Genomic DNA, 22,953 nt, shown 5'->3' with positions numbered 1-22,953 from the left:
GAAAAGGCTGTTACCTGTCAACTGCAAACCTGCTTTACCAATATGGGGAACTGCTGTGATGTCACAGAATATCGACAATAATTCTAACTGCCAACAGAATGCAGGGGAAATTGAGTAGCTTCTTTATTGGAAAGTAAATTGGTTGGGGAAAATGCTTTACATGAGGACAAGAGCTCTTTGCAGTTGCCCTGGAAGAAGTGAGCAGGGCTGTTAAAAAGATTTGTTGAGCTTAGTTTATTCATCTCCCATCCCCCTCAAGGAGTGTGCATAAAATCCTCTACTACATGGCAGCCTCTCCAAGCTCTAAGGAAGCATTCTGAAGTCCTCCCAAACCTTGAGAAACTTGGGGGGAAAAACCTTGTAAAATATTGTAAGAGGCAAAAGTGAAAGGTTTTAAAACAGTGTTAAGAAAACACTAACAGCCGTTTCACACCACTGCAAATCTTAGATCCAATATGTAATTAATAAAAATGTAATTAATATAAAATAATATTCAAAGGCAATATTCTAGTGATCATAGCATTACTGCTGCCTTTAACTGGATTACTAAATAATGAACACTCCTAAGACCAATGTTCAAACATCGCAGAATATGGACAAATATATGGGTCCAGGAGAGTAGGCAGGAGGTCTCTGAAGCACACATGGAACAAATACATATACGAGTTGGAAGTTCCAAGTTCATAAAATCTTTCCACCGAGCTCAAAATGGAAGTTCATAAACAAGAGCTGTGGATCTTTCAGTTTGGAGATATATTTATTATTCTCCACCTCAACATGGATTTTACGAGAGCTAATTTTATTAGTGTGGTATTTGTAGCCTAATCCCATACATGATTAGTCAGAAGTAAGCTCCACTGAATTCATTCCCAGGTAACTGCAGAGTTATGGTAGACTACTGAACCAAGCATCCAAATTGATTGCTGCTTTGTAAGCTTCTCTCCTAAAATGTCTATGTAGAAACAGATGTTGAAGTCTGCATACTGTTTCTACACCCAGGTAAACAAAGCCTTCTTTTTATTTGCTACCACACTGGTGGTCTCTACCTGCAAAATATTTTTTCTAGCCAAGCCCCCTCCCCCCAAGAAGGAGAAGAAGAGGATGTATCTGGGTATCTTATAGCATACCAGCTGCAGCTCCATGACAAATGCCAGTTACATTATGAACTGTTCCTATTCAAATGAAGGCATTTATACCTTCAAATTTCATAAATCTACTGAAGTACAAATTTGTGCTAAAGTTGCATACTATATTTCATGTTCTTAATGTAGTAAAAAAATTACAGTTGATTACAAGTTGGCACAGATAGCCCTAGCTTGTTTAGAAGGTTCACCTGGTTCCCCTACCTGAAGCTTAGGGATGGAAGGGTGGCAGGAGGAGGGGGGGGGAAGAGACAGAGGCAGTATGTAAGCAGGGAATATTTGGTGTGGGAAGTGAAGAGCCCAAGACTAGGTTAAGTAATGGGACTGAACAGCAGATTGAAGAAGGTGTTAAGGTTCAAGGTAGGAATCTGTCTTCCTTCCCTTCTGTTACTGTTAAAAGCGCCATGTAGGCTGGCAGCAATATACCAGTAATGGGTGGTGGCAGCAAATGCCTGAAGGATTGAAAGCACAAGAAACAGGAGGAAGGAGGAAATTATCAGGGAATGATGCTAGAGGAAAACCTCAAACTGCGGACCGTTGGGCAGGAATTTGTGGGGAAGCAGGAAGAGTCCTAGGCAGGCTATGAAGGTGAGCAGACAGGCATGCTCAGGTTTTAAGCTTGCCTTAATCTCTGGCCCAAATCTGCACTTTCCAAGGAAGGGGAGAGGCCTTGTTTGACAACTCATGACTGCTCTGGGGAGTGATGTAAGCCTCTGCCCTCCTAAGCCTTTTTGTGAGGGGGGGAAGCCAGAAAGAAATTTTTATTGTTTCCCAACTATTGAAGTTCAGCGCAGTATCAGACAGAATCCCCATCTTTCTCCAGTCTCAGGAAACAGACAGGGAATCTGAAAGAAGTGCACTCGTCACAACCCTTCAGGTAAGAGGGGACTTTGGAAGCTGTGCTGAAAGAAATCTGGGAGTCTTGAGGAAATTCTAGAAGGCAGCAGAAGCCTATGCAAAAGCAGCACAGAGTTAAGTCTAGGGGAACAGAAAACACACTCACAGACCTGAGGGCCAAGAGTGGCTATTGGCAGGCTGCCTGGTGTACATGGAATTTTTGATTGTAGGTCCTTTCAGAATAAAACTGTGTTAAATACATTGTACAGGCCCCTATCCAAACACACTTCCATTAATGTAAAAAATGCAGTCTTCCCAAGACAAGGGACATTCCTTGCCTAAAGCAAAACATCAGTCCAGCCATCTATAAATTCTCAGATGCTTTAATCGGTATTTTAATATTTTGTACTTACAAGGAGCACCTTTTGACAGTGGAACCTCAAGGTCTGTAATAAACCCAGAGATGTTTTCATATTGACACCATAAATAAAGGGCCGTCTCACAAAGTGATCGACAGACATCTGAACCGGCTGTCCTTTAGAAGGTTTAAATATTTATTATGCACATTTTTTCCCTTGCGAAATTCAGTACTTACATCAAAGTTGTTAAGGGCGTATGCCAACTCTCCCCCACCACCGTGCTGCTGAACTGAGTCCTCTGAAGCGGTCGCTTGGGCTGCATTAGAGATTCCCGTAACTGCCTGCTGCAGTTGCTTGTAGATCAAGTCCCTGTTGGCTTTGTAAGCGGCTACGTCGGGATGCTGCAGGCATGCTTGAGAAGCGGTGTACAGTATAGGGATGTTTTTCTGAAGAATTCCTCTGGCTGCAGCCATCTGATCACGATGACCTATATGTTTTAATTCCTGCAGGGAATACGTTCAAAGTAAAAGTATTTTGCCTGGTGAAATAAAGGGTCAGACTCCCATGCAACTAAATGCTGCACACCGCTAACTTTTAGAGGTCTAGCAGAAGGTTCTATATTGCCTCCAAAACAGTCAAGTTGAAAGCTAGAGTCCTGAAAGCTCAGCTTTCAGTACCAAAAACACAGAACACCAGAAAGGAAAAATAAATAAGCAGAAGCTTAGTTAGTTTCACCAAGAGCTTTTTGTAGTCTGGCAACAATACCTCAAAATACTCCTTTATGTGCCTCTTCTGGTCTTAAATCTCAATACCATGACATTTTCTACATATGCTCCAAATCATATGGTTCCCTAGTCCTTGACACCAACACACTAACAAGTTCAGACTCTGCATCCTAACTAATCAGTGAAATACAGTTATGAAAACTGATGCTGGAGGGAGGAACAGGAGTGGTACAGGCTTAGTCTTCTGTTGAGAAAAACAGGAATTCTCTAGAGATGTGCACTTTAAGATAGTGAATATTATTTGGATTTTGGGAAGGGCATAAATACTGGCACAGGTGCAAGTGGTACCGCTGTAGAATTTGGCTTTTTTTTTTTGGGGGGGGGAGGGATTCTGGAATCATATGAGTTCCATTATTCTCTATGGGGCACTATTTCTCAGCTGACATGGTGCTCCTCTTTCTCCGGCCTGTTTTCCTCTGCTGATCAAAGGCTTCTTTCTTCAGGCAACTTTTCCTCAGCTGCCTTTTCAGCTCTTTTTGTTGCTTCCGCCACCACTGCTGGATTTTTATTCTTCGCACACAACTGGGTTGGCTCCAGCACAAAATTTCTGCTTGCACTGGGGCTCTCGCACAAGTGGAAATACAAGGCAGGCAACAGTACCTGCTTGCTCTAAGCCAAACTTACTGTATTTCCTCCTCGTGTTGACTGAATGCGCAAAGGGAGACCAGGCAGAAGCATGCTGGCCCCACCATGGCCTCCGCTGGCTTGTGAGAATGGCATCTATGTGCAGAGGTAGTGTCCACATGAATGCTTCTTCCCCATGATGGGGATGCTGTTTTCCAGTGTTGCCAATCATGGGGGAGGGAGAGTTGACGCGGACACGGCCTCTGCAGGTAGATGCCATGCTTACAAGCTGGCGATCATGTGGAGGTGGGGCCAGCACACTTGTGCCCGCTTCCCTCCTCCACATGCTCAGTCAATGAGCAAAGGGGTCATTGGGTACAGGGCTCATGTCTCAGGCCCCCACATCACTGTCCACTAACAGCAGCACCTTCTCAGTCGTTCTGTCCCTTACAATCACTGAAAACCTCAGAAAACACTCCCTTGGTAACAGTAACTAGGGATCAACTCTACTGTTTGGCAGACTGCCAAAAGTCCCATATACTTTATTGCAATATTTCCCTCTCAGAAGTAGAACCACCTCCTTTCACACATGCTGAATGATGCAGATGATCGCTAAAGTGGATGGAAAGTGCAAGTAGATTTTGCTGTTTCGCATGTAATGGCACGCAAAGTGGATTGAAAGTGGACTGGAAGTGCAATATTCAATGTGTGTGAAAATGTCTAAATTTTACAACTTGTTTAATATTAAGCTTTAGTCTTCAATATAGATTTGCATTCTATATTTGGTAACTTCCCACATGTTATTTGCTCTTCGCCATAATTCCCAGACTTATTATTCACTAATGGACAGTTTGCCCACATGTTGTCTCTAGTTAACTCGTGCTTTAAGGCCAAAGTTCCTGCTAACCATATAGATCACACTTTAGATGGCCATTAAGAACAGGATAAAAATTGTCAGATTTATCAATAGTCCCCATTTTATAATATTGGCCAAAATGGATTTTGTCCAAACATAATGAGCCAGTTTGAAAAAAGATGCAAAATTTGTACTATACCTGTTGTCTCTTGCCTGCCATTATATTAAGTTTATCCACCTCTGGTTTAAGGGCTTTGTACTGTATTCCTAAATCCTGTTCAGTACCAGCATTTCTGAGTTTCAGGATGCCGTCTTCTACCTAGAAAATTAAGCCAGGTTTTAAACTGTGTAGAAAATGGGGAGATGTTACAGTTTAATAAAGATTCTGGAAAAAGTGCTCACACAGTACAATGTACTGTTACCCCCTCTCCCCAGAGGCATGTTAGTTTGGTGGAAAGTACTGATTGCGAAGGACACAGATTTCCAAAAGCCATTAACATTTTTAAGGCATACAGCAGTAGAAATTGGGTTGAAACCTAAAGAACAGAGCAAGTTCATAGAAAGGTTTTTGCCACTACTTCCTTCCCACTGTGGTTCCCTATATACACTCCTGAAATATATTCAGGGGATCAAGACGACATTGTAGGCTGCGGCACAAGGGAACCAAACCAGAGTGAGGAATCAACAGGAACTGGCTCTGCGTCACATAACAGGGCACGTGTGGTTCTTGAGAGTCTGCCATGGAAAAGGGAAGCCGACAAAAATCCCATAACTTTTCCATAGGATCTGGCCCACCTTTAGCAAGGTTGTTAATGCATCATGTACAAATTACAGACTAAATGTTATTGATGAACAAAAAGCTCTCTTTGTGTTTTTTTGGTGAAACCTGACAGCCAAGAGACATTAAAGATGGCGTCATACCCTGAGGAGTGCAACAGTCCTGTTGGATCAGACCAAGACATCCCATTTCAACAGTAGACTGACACTTCTAGGGAGCCCATAAACAGGGTTTGATTCCCCTCTCCTCCACATGAGCGGTGGACACTCATCTGGTGAACTGGATTTGTTTCCCTGAATGACCTTGGGCTAATCACAGCTCTTAGAGCTCTCTCAGCCCCACCTACCTCACAGGGAGGGGAAGGGAAGGTGATGTAAGCCAGTCTGATTTTCCCTTAAGTAGTAGAGAAAGTCAGCATATAAAAACCAACTCTTCTTCTTCGAGGAATGAAGGCAGCAGCCCCAGCCCACTTCAAAATCCTGCATCCCTTCTACAATATAACCACCAAGAGCATCACAGACAGGAAATGAAAGATGAGCTTCCACTTACAACTTTAAGCTGAACAAGTAGCTTGTACACATCTGCCATGTCGGCCAAAATGAGCAGCCGGGTAACTGCCGACAAGAGGGCACGGGCAGCTCTCACCATGTTCCCTCGTTTCACAGACGAACACGGGTCATCAGCAAATTCTCCAGAGGCACTCTTCATTAAGTCTCCTGCGTACACACCAAGTTAGCAAGGAAGTGGTTACTGGATACAGTTATTATGAGAACTTGAAGAAAATTACGTTTATATTCCTATTAAGAACATAAGAAAGGCCATGCTGGATCACGCCAAGGTCCAGCAAGTTCAGAGCCTGAGGGGGGCAGGGTTTGGAATGCCATAGAATCCAATTGCCAAAATGGCCATTTTCTCCAGGAGAACTCTATTGGCTGGAGATCAGTTGTAATAGCAGGAGATCTCCAGCTAGTACCTGGAGGTTGGAAACCCTACTTGTAATTCCAGGAGATGTCCATAAGAACATAAAAAAGACCATGCAGGATCAGACCAAGATCCATCAAGTCCAGCAGTCTGTTTACATAGTGGCCAGCCAGGTGCCTCCAGGAAGCCCACAAACAAGACGACTGCAGCAGCATTGTCTTGCCTGTGTTCCAAAGCACCTAATACAATAGGAATGCTCCTCTGATCCTGGAGAGATTAGGTATGCATCATAACAGGTATCCATTTGAAATAGTAGCCATGAATAGCCCTTTCCTCCATTAACAAGTCCACTCCTCTTAAAACCTTCCAAGTCAGCAGCCATCACCACATCCTGGAGCAGTGAGTTAGATGATGATGATAATATTTATTAATATTCCCATCCTCCCCCTGCTAAAGCAGGGCTTAGGACGGTTCACAACACAAGAATAAAAATACATCAATAATTTTTTAAGATCAATAGCAATAAATGTAAATTGGATAAAAACATAACGTAACAACAACTCTTAACAGGATAGCACCTAATCCCCACTGTTAAACTGCTAATCCCCACTGCTACATGATGTTATAAACAGTATGTCGGGGAGGTAAACATACACAACTTGATTAAAAATGGAGAAGGGTTGTTTGAGAAGGGCTGGATTGGAAATTAACTGGAACAGGAGGAGAAAGCAGGGGAGGTTGAGGATCCAGGACAGACGATGTTATCGCCATAGATGTAAAACCGTCACTGTCCTCAACCACAGGCCTGGGGGAACATCTCTGTCTTGCAGGCCCTTCAGAACTGGGAAAGGACCGTTAGGGCCCGGGTCTCTTTGGATAGAGTTCCACCAGGCAGGGGCCACAGCCAAAAAAGCTGTGGCCCTAGTCGAGGACAGCTGGATGGTCTGCTTTGGACAACCAAGAGATTGTCCGAAGCAGAGCTCAAGGCTCTCTGGGGGGGTATAACAGAAGAGGCGGCCCAGCAAATATGAGGGTCCCAGACAGTTTAGGGGCTTTGATGGTAAGCTCCAATACCTTGAGCCTGATCTGGAGTTCGATCTGAAGCTAATGCAACTGGCGGAGGACAGGTTGAATGTGTGCCCTCCAAGGAGTTCCTGTTAGGATCTGCACAGCTGCATTCTGGACCAACTGTAATCTCCAGAGCCGCTTCAAAGGTAGCCCTGCGTAGAGTGAGTTACAGTAGTCCAATCTGGAGGTGACCATTGCATGGATCACGGGGGCTAGGTCAGGACAGGTAGGGTATAAGTTACCTGGCCCGGCGAAGATGGAAGAATGCCGACCTGGCAGCATTGGTGGCCTGGGTCTCCAAAGAATGGGAGGCGTCCAGAAGCACCCCCATACTCCTGAGGGAGGCAGATGGTGTTAACTGTACTCTGTCAAGGGTTGGCAGTGAGTTCGCCTGATCTGATGCACTCCTGCCCAGCCACAGCACCTTAATCTTTGGCAGATTTAATTTCAGGTGGCTCTGCTCTAATCATCCCACCACAGCCCCCAAGCATTTAGCCATAACATCTGGGATGATGTCTGGCCAACCACCCATCAACAGAAAGAACTGGGTGTCATCTGCACACTGCTGACATTCCAGCCTCAACTTCCAAAACAGTTGGACGAGGGGGTGCATATAGATGTTAAATAACACTGGGGAGAGAAGTACCAATAAAGATACCAATTTTGATTTTTACATTTGGAGAAAGTGTTAAGAACTGATTTAAGTTAGAATATTAAGAGATGGTTCGCACAAGCAAGAAAATGAAATGGCAGAGCATTTAGGTGGTAAAGTAAACTATACTAGGAGGATCCCCTCAAAACCGAGAACAGCAACATAAGAGAGCAGGCAGAAGCTCTCTCCCTACCCTACTAGTTTTTTATTTGAATGGAACAGCTAGATTTGAGTCCAGTAGCATCTCAGAGACCAACAAGATTTTTGGGGTATAAGGTTTCACGAGTTAATGCTCCCTTTGTCAGATACTAGAATTTAAATGGCTTTTATGTAAAGGAATATTCAAAGCTAAAATCCACCACCTGCAGACTGACAGTACAAGTCCATTCCACTCCATTCCACCACTTCAGGGCTCTGCCACCTCATTACCACCTTATTTCCCTGCATGTGTCAATCAGGCCTCAGACCTTTAAAAGCACAGGACCTAGATAGCACTGTCATATTTAATATTCTTCCAATTTCATGTTCACTTCTGCTTTAGGGATTCAAGTTATTAAACTAATTCCCATTACAATCACTGGTATAACCAAGCTCGGTAGCAATAACGTTCAATTGTATCATATCCAATTTGGGATCCTTCAATTGCCATAAATATTTCCTCTGAGGCCATTATGTAAATATTTGTATTGCCTGAAAATGCACATCTCCATACAGACTTAGTCTAACCCTACGAAAATATGAAAAAAAAGATATGCACTGGGTTTTTTTCACTTTCTAGACTGAAAGACCAACATTTCTTCCAAATAAAGAGATGGTCAGGCTTCTCTCGGATTCCACCTTAAAACAGAGCTATTTGAGGATAAGAAGCCCAAAAGTTTGTTTTAGTTGGAACAGGAATCAAAGCTCACAGAAAGCTCAGAACATCACTGGATGAACTATGGTATATAAGGAATGCTTTGGGGTTCTAGGTCCCTCCCACAGACTCCACCTGCCCTCTACCAACCCAGTGCAATATATCTGCTGCATTGCTGAAAAATAACGTGGTAGTGACAGATGAAGGAAAATGCTGTTCTTCCATCTCATTCTCTGCTTTTAGGGAAAAAGAGGATGTTCTGGGAATTATGTCCAAAACCTATGATATACAAAACCTATTATATCAACTATGAGGTGCTTTGGGCACTACAGTTCCCAGAATGCATAGAGAAAGTGAAGGAATAAAGACTAAAGGAAGACTCTACAAGCATTCTCTTCCCTTCTGGCTACTTCTCACTGTCACCACATCACTCCCCAACAGTGACAACAAATAAAAGCTCAGAGCCTCAGAAAACAATCTGGAAGGTAGTTTGGATGGGAGACCTCCAAGGAATACCAGGGTTGTGACGTGGAGGCCAGCAATGACAAACCACCTCTGAATGCCTCTTGCCTTGAAAACCCTTCACATCACACATTGACACACACACACACACACACACACACACACACAGGGAAGCTCATCTCACTTTAAAGATGGGTTTTCCAGCTTCTAAAGCAACTGCTCTGAGCCAAAGGACTACGAACTTGAAAGATGACTGAAACCAGCCAATTCATGTTCTAGAAGCTTGGGGATTAAGAACATTGGGAAGAGTCTTCAACAATTTAAGACAATTTTTAAATCATAGTAAGATTTCCACAGGTCATAATACCTTGTTTGCGCACATCTTCCACAGCAGCCACCAACTCTTCTTTAAGAAACTGGCTCTCTTTTGCAATTTTGTCTCCTTTCTCCAAGAAGTTCTCTGTGGCTTGCTCAACTGATGCGGCTAAAACATGTGCCTTTTTAGAGCGGCCTCTCTTCTTGTTAGAAGGGCCCTTGTTACTAGTATTGACGAGTGTCGTAACCTAGGGGGGAAAAACCACGAACATTTTTCACGCATATGAGAGAAGTTCCTGACTAACCACCCGTATCAGCATCTTTCATAACGCAGAGCTTACTGTTTAATTAAAATTTCAGTCAAGGGCTTAGACAGTTTTCACAAACAGATTTGAAAAAAGTGTGATCGTTCAATGCATCCTTAGAGTTTTAGGTTTCATAATAAACTAGAGATATTCATTTGCCAATTATTCAATTTATTAAGTTTGAAAGCAAGTGCTGAGACAATGGAATCTTCACATCACACATTGACACAGCTGGATAAGCAAGTGCCGACGAGCAGCCTTATCTTTCTGGAGCAGGAGACAGAGGACTTGGCTGTACTGTACAGCTAACTGTATTCTATGCAAATCCTGTTTTCATTTCTCAGTCTTGCACCATAATCTCGGTCTTCCCTTTTGCTATCCATTTCTTATTCCCTTTGTTCTACAAGTTATAATCTACTTGCACAACTCTGCCTCTTTGGTTGTACTCAACCTTTTAACGTGGTATTTTTCTCCCACTTTCACACTGCTTTTTAAAAAAATTCTTAGAAGTAACTTCTTTCATGCTTTTCCTTGCTTTCACCTGATCCAGCATCCCAGTAATTTCGCATGAAAAGCCTATTTATGCTTCATACATTTCATGAGCATAAGTGCATACTAATTATTTGATATGCCTGTTCAACCTGCTGATCTACAACTAAAGAGCCCTTTGTACTACCTAACAGGTTATATTACACCTGTGATAAGCACAAGGCAGATCCTACCACTGACCAACGAGACAAATGCAAGAAACACCATTAGGCTCCCAATGCGACACTGTGGAGCCAAAACAATAAATAAAAAGGTAGCTTTTTTACCTGTGTGACAAGGGGTTCTAACAACCTCTCCACTGCCAGTGTTCTTATCTCCAGGCTTTTGGGATCCCATTTGAAGTTAACGTTTCCTGCGTTAATGGCAGTCATCTCTGAGGAGACAGAAGTATCCGGTTATTTCACTCTCACTATCACAACCTTCCGTGTAGCACAATGCTAAGCCTGTTAATTAAGACATCAGTCTCAGTTCCACAAGGCTTACTCCCCCCAAAAAGGTAAGTATGGGGATTGCAGCCTCTGACTGAAAGGGTTAAGGCTGATTACTGCTTTTCCCTGCAAGAGTAACAGAAGCAAAAAACAGTTCCCCCTTATATACATTAAACAGCAATTGGGTGACTCCTGGAACCAGCAAAGTGTGAAGGGGAGCAAATCTGCACAGCTGAACATGTAAGTTGATCAATGGGATGTCAGCTAATTGAGGGTCATGCTTGAACAGCAGGATGGACCTGAAGGGAACCCTAAGTCTTTCAAGTTATACAACTGAAACCACACGGCAGCAACCAAAGCCTAGGGTGCTTAGCCAACACTCTGGTTCCCATTTATAACAGAAAAAAATGAACACCTACATGTAGCAAGCCCCCGCCCCCCTCACAGTCCCTAGAGCTCCAGCATCTTTCTGAGGATTCAGGACAGGGCACCTAGGCTCCCAACCCTCCTTCCAGCAATACAATTTTTACATCATGACTCAAAAGTACAATTATCATGAATATTGGGGTTTGTGGTGAGGATTAAATGGAGGAGGAAAAAATGTCATAAGAAAAAAAGAACATAAGAAAGGTTGTGCTGGATTAGACCAAGGCCCGTCAATTCCAGCAGTCTGTTCACACAATGGCCAACCAGGTGCTTCTTGGAAGCCCACAAACAAGACAACTGCAGCAGCACCATCCTGCCTGTGCTCCACAGCACCTAATATATTCGGCATGCCCCTCTGATCCTGGAGAGAATAGGCATGTATCATGACTAGTATCCATTTTAACTAGTAGCCATGAATACCACTCTCCTCCATGAACATGTCCACTCCCTCTTAAAGCCTTCCAAATTGAGATAAAATATTCCAAATAAACAAATGAAAACAGCCAATATTACAACCTACTCCTATATCTATATTAAATTAAGAAAACCAAATATACAGCAAAAGCCAACAGATGTATCAGTGTTTTAGTACTGACTACCATGAAGCTCTCATCTTGTGAGGTGATCTAATTATGATCTCTGACCTACATAAGGACCCGCCCTCCGGTATCCTCTGAGGTGGAGAAATAGTCCCCCCACCCAATATCCTTCTGCTGTAGAAAGAAATAAAACTTCTAAAGCCACAGCTAGCATGAATACTTCAAAGATAAGCCACGTGAGACAGTCAGGCGAGAGCTCCATTCTCAGATCTCAGCAGTCATGTGTTTCTAGCTATCATGGTTATCAATATGCTTTCAAATCTATCAAGAACCTGTCCCAGTGAAATCAAAGACATCAAGTACTGATTTTGAGTATGTCTCAATATAAAACTGCACAAGTGATAGAGGTACTGCAATTTGTATAAATGTAATTGAGAATTAGAACAAATGTTCCATCTCAAATTGCAACTAACCACAGTTATCAGGAGACCCTCACAAGGCAAAAGCCAGATCTTCTAGAGCAGGGATTCCCAAACTTTTTCAGCATGTGGGAACCTTTGGAATTCTGACACAGGGTGGTAGGTGCAACCACAAAACGGCCACCACAGAAGGTGGAGCCACAAACACAGAAAGGAAGACAAAGTACAAAGGAGACATGATTTAAAAAATACACTGGGGGAGAGAGCAAATAAAACCAATGCATTGGTAGCAACTGCTGGTGAAATGTTATTTTAATTGGCACAGCCGATCAGATCCCCAGTGGCCAAGCAAAAGATCTGCTGGAAAGAATCCCATCTGGCACCACCCACTTTCTAAAAAGTCTTGGTGAGCACCACGAAAAGTGTTAGCGGGCACCATAGTGCCCACAGGCACCATGTTTGGGGACCCCTCAGTTAGAGGACCTCTTACCAAATCATGAGTCAAACTAGCCTGGAGAGAAACTGCCCCCCTCCCTCAGCAACATTCCATCAAACATACCATCAAAGGAGGACACCAACATCCAGGAGGTGGATGATCAGATGAGAAGATATTGTACCACTACCTCTAAACCCGTTCCCTGGTAGCATAGGATTTTACCACAGGAAAGCTGCTCTCCAACAGCTGTGTTTTCAACCTACTAGAGTTGCACAGGAACACAAACATGAGAACAAATATGCAGCACTTTTTGATTATGACTACCTTGCCATTTACATCATGAAAACAAGTATTCTATTTCCACTATAGAAACTAACATACCAGGCTAATCCACCACATTCATGGCTTGCTTATGGCTCCCAGAATGTGGAGTGGAATGTTTTCCGGGTGGGGGGCTGGGAGAGAATTTTCCATTTCTAAAGATTATTGTTTCAGAAAATTAACAACGGATGGATGCCATTTTCAATATATATATTTGACAAGCAGGGCAATTTCAAAATTGTAATTAGTGTTTTTCAGTTGATTATCCCTGGGAATTATGTAGAAGAGTACACTGATGTTTTACTGTTTTGCAACTGAAGGGTAGGCGATAAAACCAAATACACAGAATACCGTATACACCCGCGTATAAGCCGAGGTGCCTAATTTCTCCCCCAAAATGGGGGAAAATTAGGCACCCGCGTATAAGCCGAGGGTAGGCTTATAACCCCTCCCCCCCCGCAGGCTTACCTGACCGGGCTCCTGGCGGCGGGAAGCAGCGGGGGCGGCCTTCCTGCAGCTGCAGGAGGCCCCCCCAGGCCGCTCCTGGCGGCGGGAAGTGGTGCGGGCCAGGCGGGGGGGGGGGGGCCGGAGCGGCCTCCCTGCGGCCGCAGCGGACCTCTGGAGGCCGCTCCCAGCCAGGAAAAGGCGGCGGGGGGCGGCGGCGCGGCCTCCCTGCGGCCGCAGGGGGCCTCTGGAGGCCGCTCCCGGCCAGGAAAAGGCGGCAGGGGTGGCTGAGTGGCCTCCCTGCGGCCGCAGGGGGCCTCTGGAGGCTGCTCCTGGCCAGGGAAAGGCGGCGGCGGTAAGTTCCCCCCTCCCTCCCCTCCCGTATTGACCCGCGTATAAGCCGAGCTTGGCTTTTTCAGCCCTTTTTTTGGGCTGAAAAACTCGGTTTATACACGAGTATATACGATAATCCAAATTACAAAACAATTAATGAATTCACTTATGAATTCACTTAATGAGGTGCCACAGCAACCTCCGTGGACAAGAGCTAAAATTCAGAATGATACGGCAAACAAGGGTTCGTGGGGGGAGAGAGAGACCTGAGATCAATATTCAAGAAAACAGTTTATTCTGGCAGCTGCGACCCAGAGCACTCTACCGAGTAAAAATCTCTGAGCCCCGATCATACCAAGGAAGGGATATTTATCCAAATTCAAAATATGACAACCCATCAACCTTCAGGGTAGGCTGATAGCACTCCATACATAGAGGCGGCGCAGTACAGTTCAGTTCTATCCAATTTCTCCTATCAATGTTTATAGTTCACTCTGACTCTCCATGACTCTTAACCCACTTCCTTAGCACACAGACATACAGGGATATTCTGCCCAGCAACAAGCCATTCCCTGGCTGTCCTAATACATTTTACAGAAAGGAAAAGAGATTATTACAAATTGCTAAATCAGTGGATCTTCCATAGTCAGGGGAAGTCTACCTGCTGTCACAAGATGAAATAGATGAGTGGACAACCATGCCCGCAGGGTTATTATTTGCAGCTCTTTGGGTGTTTTACAATTAGTGTTTAAGTTTTCAACCTTTCAGTTTGTTTAAGTTCATACAATGTAAAGGAAGAACGTGCCATACTGTCTTCTTTTTTAATATTCAAAAAAACAATTCCCACATAAAATTTTGAATTTGTCTGAATAAAAAACCTTCGAACCACTCTTTCTTAATCATATACTGGTTGCTAATGAGACATAAAATTAACATTTCTCTTGCTTTCTACTTCCTTCCTGCCAACTTGACACAGCATCTCCATCCTGTCCTTGAGAGTCCTGTACAAGCTCTCCCCAGAGCTCACATTTTATCCTGGCCCCTCCTTCCCTCTACTTCCTGTCTACTCTGGCCTTTTCCTCAGGCCATTGTCTCCTCCAATTCTTCCCTTGGGTTCTCTCAGTCTGCTGCCCATTCTACCCGTCTTTCAGTCACCTCGCCTTTGGGCTCTTGTCATATTATTCCCAGTATGCTGAGCAAGTGAGCAATGTATTATCCGCAAAACCTTAAAAAAACAGGAAAGATTATAATCTACCCAGAACTTCCTCCACAGATTACACAACGAAACCAGCCTTAGAAGAAAACTGTTGCTGAAAAGAAGTAATTGCCCACTGATGTCATATAATTCCATTCTGGAGGCTCAAACTTTTGTTCTCCTATGCCGCTTCCATTCCAGTCACAGTGAGCGGCTACAGAACACAAACCAGATACTGAACACAGCAATGCATCAGTTTTGGCATGAGGCCTAGATGACAATTAAACTACTGCATTAATAGAAGTACTGTCCTTGTCTGGCAGACTACATACCAGACATTAATCATCCAACAGAGAGATCCTTGACTACACAGCACACACTAGGCAGAGTCCTCGACAAACAAAAACAAAAGCAGCCAGCACTCTCACATTGCTACACATAAAGCCAAGTGCAATGGGTAGAATAGTGACCGATTCCATATTAAAAACAGCTACTGGGGGAAGGAGGGAAAGAAAACACTACTAGTTATTCTTGCTAGACAGCACGTGCAGTAGCTCACTAAAAGTTACGACATTTTATCTATTTATGATAACAGTTTGTTACCTATTCCTCCCATTTGCCCAGACAGAATAAGAACACAGGACTGCTTCATTGAGCAAGCTTTTGTAAGAATGCCACTGAAAATTTTCCCTTGGACTAGCATGTCCATTAGGAACCAGGTGTATAAAGAGGACAATTTTATCATTAATTACTGCAGTTTGGCATTTATATAAAAAGAAACTGGCTCCTAGCACCTCACCATTTTCCTCTGTAGTTACAGCACTAGATAAAATCCAAAATTATCAGCTTCAGCCGGTAAAAAAATGGGAATGCTATAATCTAGACACATTCAAAAATCTAATTAGGAATAATCTCATGATTAACTTGGATTCAGTTACCTGCTGAAGCAGTTGTAAGGTACATTTTTTCAAGTATCTTCAAACTAAAACTTTTTTGGGGAAAAGCCACGAATTACAGAAGCATTCAGAATTAAAAAATGTCATTAGGGGAAATCACTTTCGTTTATTGACAAAAACTGTTAATATCCTTCGTAATGTTGATGTGGTAAATAAGCAAAGTTTTCAGATTAAGTGGGAAAGGGATTTGGGCCGGACTATTTCCAGTGAAGTCTTGATGTCCATAATGACATCTGACTCTAATTTTACTGTATCTTCCCAGTTTAAGGAAAACTTCCTGAAGATGTTACATCAGTGGTATCTCACCTTGCATAAATGAGCAAGAATCTACGGTAATTCATCCAATATATGTTGGTATTGTAAATCACAGAGAACAAGTTTCCATCACATGTAGTGGACCTGCCCATGAGCAAAAAAATTACTGGAAAGCTTGCTCAGGCATAATGGTAGCTGGCTTTGGATTAGACTCCTCTCTGTCAATCAAGGCTCTTTTGCTCAACTATGTCTCTAAGGTTTTGAAAACTTTAGTGATGCATCTTATCATAGCAGCTAGAACTGTGCTTGCAAGACACTGGAAACAAGAACCAGCCCCCCTCAATTCAAGAATGGGCTCAAAAATGTTTAGGAACCTATCAATTGATAAAATTAACTGATTTGAGGAATGGGAAGGATCTAAGCAGACTGAGTTGATTTGGAAACCTGTGTTACCGAAGTTTTATCACTATATTTAATAAGCTTTGGGGGGCTGGTTTTGGTTATGCTGTTATTATTTAAATTTATTTACAGTTCTAAGAAAGTAGTAACACCTTTTTAAAAGGGGGGGGGGAGAGGACTGTGTTTCAGAGAACCAGATAATTCATAGTGGGAATGGGATACCAAGATAATGCATAAAAGTATTGGATTATTAAAGGCTGCAATCTTAAACATTCCCGTCTAAACTAAAGGCAATTTCACGCATGCCAAATAATGCACTTTCAATCCACTTTCAATGCACTTTGAAGCTGGATTTTACTGTGTGAACTGGCAAAATCCACTTGCAAAGATTGTTGAAGTGTACTGAAAGTGGATTGAAAGTGCATTATTTGGCATATGTGAAAGCCCAAGTTAATTCTATGGGATTTAGTCAAAGCTGATGTTGATCAAGGTAAGGCTCACATTACTTCATGGCTTGATATTCGCAAACCTAACATTGTGAGAGATGCTCAAAACAGAAAGGCATGAGTGACGTTTGTGCGTTCTGCCACTGCTACCCCCCCCCAAAACCCAACCACTAAGGAGACACTACACAAAAAAGAAACTGCAGTGGTTCACGTCACTTCTATGGACAGCCCTACAGTCTCAGAAGTTCTCCAGCACTACAGCAGGAATAACCACCTGCAGTGAAAACAAAACTAAAGAATTACATTCTTTCAAATGAAGGTAAAGCTACTGATATGTTAAAAGATCTGCCCAAAATAAAAAAGAAAGCTACCGGAAAGAGCAAGACAATGTAAAGTGCTGGGCTGGAAAAATCCGTGGCCACTGGTTGTCCAGGAGCCTAGAGATGAGGAATATGAAACTTGGTCAAAGACTGGAGAAAAGAATGAAGATAGCTTTCCCTGCCCTAGTATCTTGCTTGCAACAGCCACCCAGAACACTTCAACTAACTCTGTGCTAGGCAATTTCAATCTATAATTTAGAATGGAATGTTTGTGATGTCTTAATCATCACAATCTGACCACCTATTCAAAGTAGATCTCCCCAACATCAATGATGTGGGTTTTCCAGCAAAAAAAGTTCTGGAAATTTTTCCAATTCAGATATGTAAATTTAAATATTTAATATCAGGAAAAGAAGGCAGAAACACAGGTACAAGCACATGGTTTTGTCCATTGTTTATATCCTACCATCTAACACAGCACAACAGCCCTGACAACAATAAACAGAGTATTTACGTATGTGGGCCAGAAAATTTTCCATGGGAAAATATAGCACTGGAAAACTTTCCACCCCACATGACTGCCTAACATCCCTCTTCCTACACTTAATGTAACAGTTGCACACAGAAATAAGTAAGCCAAAGAAACTTGAGACATTTGTAATTATCATTCTACATTTTGCAAAGTTCACTGTGGCGTTACAAAAGTAGTTGAGCTAAACAAAGTATTATTTTCTGATTTCGGACAATTTATCAGGTAAATACCGGTATGCTCGAACTAGTAACATATCTTGCTTTCCAATCTTATCCATCAAGGTCCAAGTGAACTATGCATACCATTTTCACTGTCAGGTGGTTAGGGCATTGGACAGTGCAGAGAAGATAATGTTTTTCTGAACAAAGAGCAAGAACCAAACCTTCAAAGACTAAAAAAAAACCCAACACATAAAGCTAAAAGAAGTACTGTATTTTCCGGCGTACAAGACGACTGGGCGTATAAGACGACCCCCCCATTTTTACAGTTAAAATATAGAGTTTGGGATTGTCCCGAGTCCGCGGCCTGGGGCCGGCCTTCGGGACTGCGCCCCAACCCCGAGGCCACCCCCGGTCCTCCTGGGGCGGCTCAATCCCCGGGGAAACAACACCACTTACCGGGGCGGGAGAAAGAGGGGGCGGGGGCGGCTGGACGAGCTGGCAGCGCGCCTGGAGGCGGGGCTGGCGGGAGGAACAGGAGGAGGCCGGGGGCTGACCTCCCGGCATGGAAGAGTGTGTGCCGACCCGGAGCGACGGGATGTGGCTCTCGGGGAGTCGGCGAGGGGAGAAGGGAGTGGGGAAGAAGAGGGGGATGGGGGCGAGAGTAAGGGCCCTCGAGAAGGGCGAGGGGAGGACTGAGCCGACGGCCCATGGAGGGCGGAGCTAAAGGAGGGTTTGGAGGGGAGGGAAGCCCATAAAGACAGAAGCTGAAGCGGAGGCCGGGGAGGAAAGGGGGCATGTTGGGTGTGCTAGGCGGCAGCCAAAACACCCTGTGCCGGGAGAAGAGAGTGGCCACCCCAGGCCCGGCCAGCCGCATGCCTGCCTTGCGCTGCCGCTGGAGCACAGCCGAGCACTTCCCTCTGTGCACCCCGGCGCACCTGTCTCCGACTCTGAGCTGGGCAGTGAGCGCCCTCGCCGGGCTCGCCTCCCCTCCCTCCTCTGCCGGACATGGACAGAGCGGAGGCAGCTCCCCAGGCAGATTCTCCAGTCCGGCTCGGAATTCAGCATCCGGCGTATAAGACGACACCCGGCGTATTAGACGACCCCCGACTTTTGAGAAGATTTTCCTGGGTTAAAAAGTAGTCTTATACGCCAGAAAATACAGTAGTTATTTATGTTAAACTGCCGAGAAAAGTCAAGAGATTTGGCAAGACAAAGGAGCAAGAGAGAAGAGGGCTCCAAGACTGGTAGTACTTTTGTCTATTAAAACTTGTTTCTTTCCAAGAACAAAAGAAAAAGCTAAAATTAATACAGAAGCTAATTTGGAAACTTATTATCACTCTGATAACACTAGCAGGCAGCCACATGGTCAATATTTACCAAGGAAGTGCTGCACCTTCCTAGAAGCTGGTGATGCTGCCATCATTCAGATGAACCATACAGTTTCTTCTGGTATGTGGTACTTCCGGTACAGCTTCAACAACATATGAATCTAACCTGACTTCTAGTGAAATAGTTGTCTATTTCACATGAGTTACAATCCTCAGGTACTATGATAAATCAGTCCAAATCAAAGTCTACAGACAGTGGTTCCTTCCTGGAATCTTTTCTCAAACACTTTGCTCTGAGTATGAGCACAAATAACTTTAAACGCAGAAGCTGCTGCTGAATCTGACGTTCCTAGCATTCGGATGGCACATGAGTGTCTTTCACAATGTGTCTTCGCATACATCAACACTCTATATAGCCCTTCAGATCCCACCTAGCATATTAAAAACATTTAAGTCAAATCCTGTATTAGCACTGTACTTATTTTATAGAAGTAGCATATTGCAAGCAAGAGTTTGCCGCATTTGAGTAACCAAATGGGGTTTAATCATTCAGCTGACTCTATGGAATGGCTATACGCTCACCTGGTGGCCTTGTACCTTAATTTACCTCACCACATTCTTATGCAGCACAGGCTATTTGGTAACTGACCCAAAGTTGTCAGGGGGAAGGCCCTTTAAACTCCACAGAATTTACTTCCAAGCAAGCATGAATGAGACTGGGCTATGATGATGTCACTCGTTCCAACAAAAAGTTAACATGTTAACAGGGAGACAAAGATCTATGCTGAAGCAATGGAAATCATCTCACCCACTAGAAGACAAACTGGATTTATTAATTTGGGGATGTCTGGATGTTCAGTGATAGCCACAAATACAAACTAAGCCGGGTAGACTTTAGGCAGCTTGAGGCGGGGCATTAATAACATGGCTTAAATAACCGTGATTCATTAACATCAAAGACTGTACCACCCAATGGGTAAGTTTATGCTATCAGGTTTATATTGAAAGATGTATGGGGAAGACAGAAGGCCTTTATACCTGGATTTTCTACTGACTACGCACAAAACCATGATGTCTTGTAAAAATGAACGAACAGCGCGAAGGAATACACAAGGCAGCTTATCGCATCTACCCAATTAGGCTCTTAATGAACACTGAGTCAACTTCCAAAGTCGCAGCAAACATTTCCCCAGTACAACTAAGCCTCGGGAGACTTCCACAAAAGTTTACACTAGCTTCTTTTCTGTTTTAAACGGGCCGACCGGCCTTCTAAAACAACTTTTTTGTCACTTTAAAGAAAAGCTTTGTGACGGCTGGAAGGAGCTGCAGAGCCCAGCGACTGTGCTACCCCCCCACCCCTACTAAAAAGCATTTTACACACTAGCGTTCCACCATTGAACACACCCACATTTTCACCAGGGGAAAAAAAATCTTGCTGGTGACAGCCATGCCTCCTTTTTTATTTCTAAACAGAGGCTAGGGGGGACCACAGAGGAGAAAGCGCGAAGGGGGCCAGAAAAATAACTTTTTAAAAGGGGTGGGGAGACAAGCCACTATCTTCAAAACTCCCGGAGATCTTCAAAACCGGCAAAAACGGATTTTACTAATTTAGTTAGTGAGTTATAGAAACAAGTTTATTTACTTTTATATTATTATTATAAATAACCACTAGAACTGTTTAGACACTTCTGCGGAAGTCAGGCGAAGGGTCACTTTTTAAGGCGGGCGGAGGGTCAAAAGGGTATTTAGGTTTTGTTGACTTTTATAACTTTGTATAATCATAATTGACACTCTTGTATTTTATTTTTTCTTGTTATTATTGTATTTTTGTTTTACATTATAAAAATAAAAAAAATCATATATATATATATATATATATATATATATATATATATATATATATATATATATATATATATATATATTAAAAACACCTCCTGGAGATGAAAGAAAAAGCAGATTCTCTCTCTCTCTGGTGTTCCCCCCCCCCCTCCCCGCCATAGGAATTCACAAGTCCCTGGAATGAGGACACCGCCCAGAGCAGGAAGGGACGGGAGGGGGGGAGAGAGGAAGGCCTCAAGCGCTGGGGGGGGGGTGAGGTGGAGAAAAAAGACGGTTAATCCCCCCGAGAACGGCTAACCCCTCCCCCTGGGAGAGGGGGGAACGGTGAAAGGGGGGGGCAGCGCCAAGCCCAGCTCCGGTTTGTTTCCTCCCACTGCCGGGACGGGCCGCGACGCGCCTCAAAACTTTCTAACTCGACGAGAGGAGGCCCAAACCCCAACCGAGGAAGAGGGAACCCCCCCACACACACATCCTTCCCCTCCCGTGAAAAGTTACCTGCCGCTCCTCTTCCTCCTCCTCCTCGCTCGGCGCTTTCGACGTCCGGTCGGCGAATCCCCCAGAGCGCGAGGCGACCGTTTCCGCAGCTCTTTTCCTCTTTCCGCTTCGGGGCTCGCCTCCGCCGCGCCCTGTCCCACACCAAACCGGAGCGCCTCTGAGGAAAGCCGGATCAGAGAGCGGGGTGTGTGGGGGGGAAGGGAAGTCGACTCTTCCGGGCACCTCCCGCGGCAGCCCTTCCTGGCTCGCTCTTCCGTACACCGCCCCCTGCTCGCCGCCGGCTCTTCCCAGCACCGCCCTCGGCTCGCCGCCGGCTCTTCTGTTCGCGGCCGGCTCTTGCCCCCACCGCTCACTGACGGCTGTTCCCAGCACCGCCCTCTACTCACCGCCGGCTCTTCCTGGCACCACTCACTGCTGACTCTTGCGCTCACTGGCGGCTCTTCCCAGCACCGCCCTCTGCTCACCGCCGGCTCTTGCCCCCTCCGCTGACGGCTGTTCTTAGCACCGCCCTCTGCTCAGTTCACGGCCGGCTCTTGCGCCCTCCGCTCACAGAGGGCGGTTCCGAGCACCGCCCTCTGCTCACCGCCGGCTCTTGCCCCTCCGCTGAAAGCTGTTCTTAGCACCGCCCTCTGCTCCTCTGTTCACTGCCAGCTCTTGCGCCCTCCGCACACAGATGGCTGTTCCGAGCACCGCCCTCTGCTCGCCGCCGGCTCTGGCCTCCTCCGCTGACGGCTGTTCTTAGCACCGCCCTCTGCTCGGTTCACTGCCGGCTCTTGCGCCCTCCGCTCACAGATGGCTGTTCCGAGCACCGCCCTCTGCTCACCGCCGGCTCTTGCCCCCTCCGCTGACGGCTGTTCTTAGCACCGCCCTCTGCTCCTCTGTTCACTGCCAGCTCTTGTGCCCTCCGCTCACAGATGGCTGTTCCGAGCACCGCCCTCAGCGCACCGCCGGCTCTTCCCAGCACCGCCCTCTGACGATTCCCGGAACTCCCCCGACAACAGTGCTAAACAGAAGGAGCCCGCACAGGTAAAGAGCAGCTGCCTCCCCCGCGGCATCTAACGGGGAAAGGAAGCATTAGTTTGCAAGGCAGGCTGCTGCTGGCGCGACAGGGGGCGGAGTGAGGGGGAGGTGAATGAATTAGGGAAAGAGTTTCAGGTGAAAGTGTAGTGAGATCACGGTCACGTGGGTAAAGCTTAGGTTTCTTTTGCAAGGGATTTTTTTTTTGCACACAC

At 44.8% G+C, this 22,953-nt stretch overlaps 1 protein-coding gene across 1 annotated transcript in view; it reads right to left on the bottom strand.

Moving 5' to 3' along the window:
• CTNNA1 (catenin alpha 1) overlaps positions 1-21,736 on the bottom strand; it is a 92,146-nt gene extending 70,410 nt beyond the window's left edge. Inside the window, exons 1-6 of the mRNA XM_056856050.1 lie at positions 21,722-21,736; positions 10,713-10,819; positions 9,645-9,840; positions 5,871-6,037; positions 4,743-4,862; positions 2,575-2,841 (exon numbers count right to left, since the gene is read on the bottom strand). Of these exons, the coding sequence (XP_056712028.1) occupies positions 2,575-2,841; positions 4,743-4,862; positions 5,871-6,037; positions 9,645-9,840; positions 10,713-10,817 (855 nt within the window). The 5' untranslated portion in view covers positions 10,818-10,819; positions 21,722-21,736. The remainder of the gene's footprint in view (positions 1-2,574; positions 2,842-4,742; positions 4,863-5,870; positions 6,038-9,644; positions 9,841-10,712; positions 10,820-21,721) is intronic.
• Positions 21,737-22,953: the final 1,217 nt, after the last annotated feature.

The sequence above is a fragment of the Euleptes europaea genome, chromosome 10, assembly GCF_029931775.1.
Source record: "Euleptes europaea isolate rEulEur1 chromosome 10, rEulEur1.hap1, whole genome shotgun sequence".
NCBI lineage: Eukaryota > Metazoa > Chordata > Lepidosauria > Squamata > Sphaerodactylidae > Euleptes > Euleptes europaea.
Note: the sequence above shows the minus strand (reverse complement) of the source record. Positions and strands in the feature narration are given on the sequence as shown.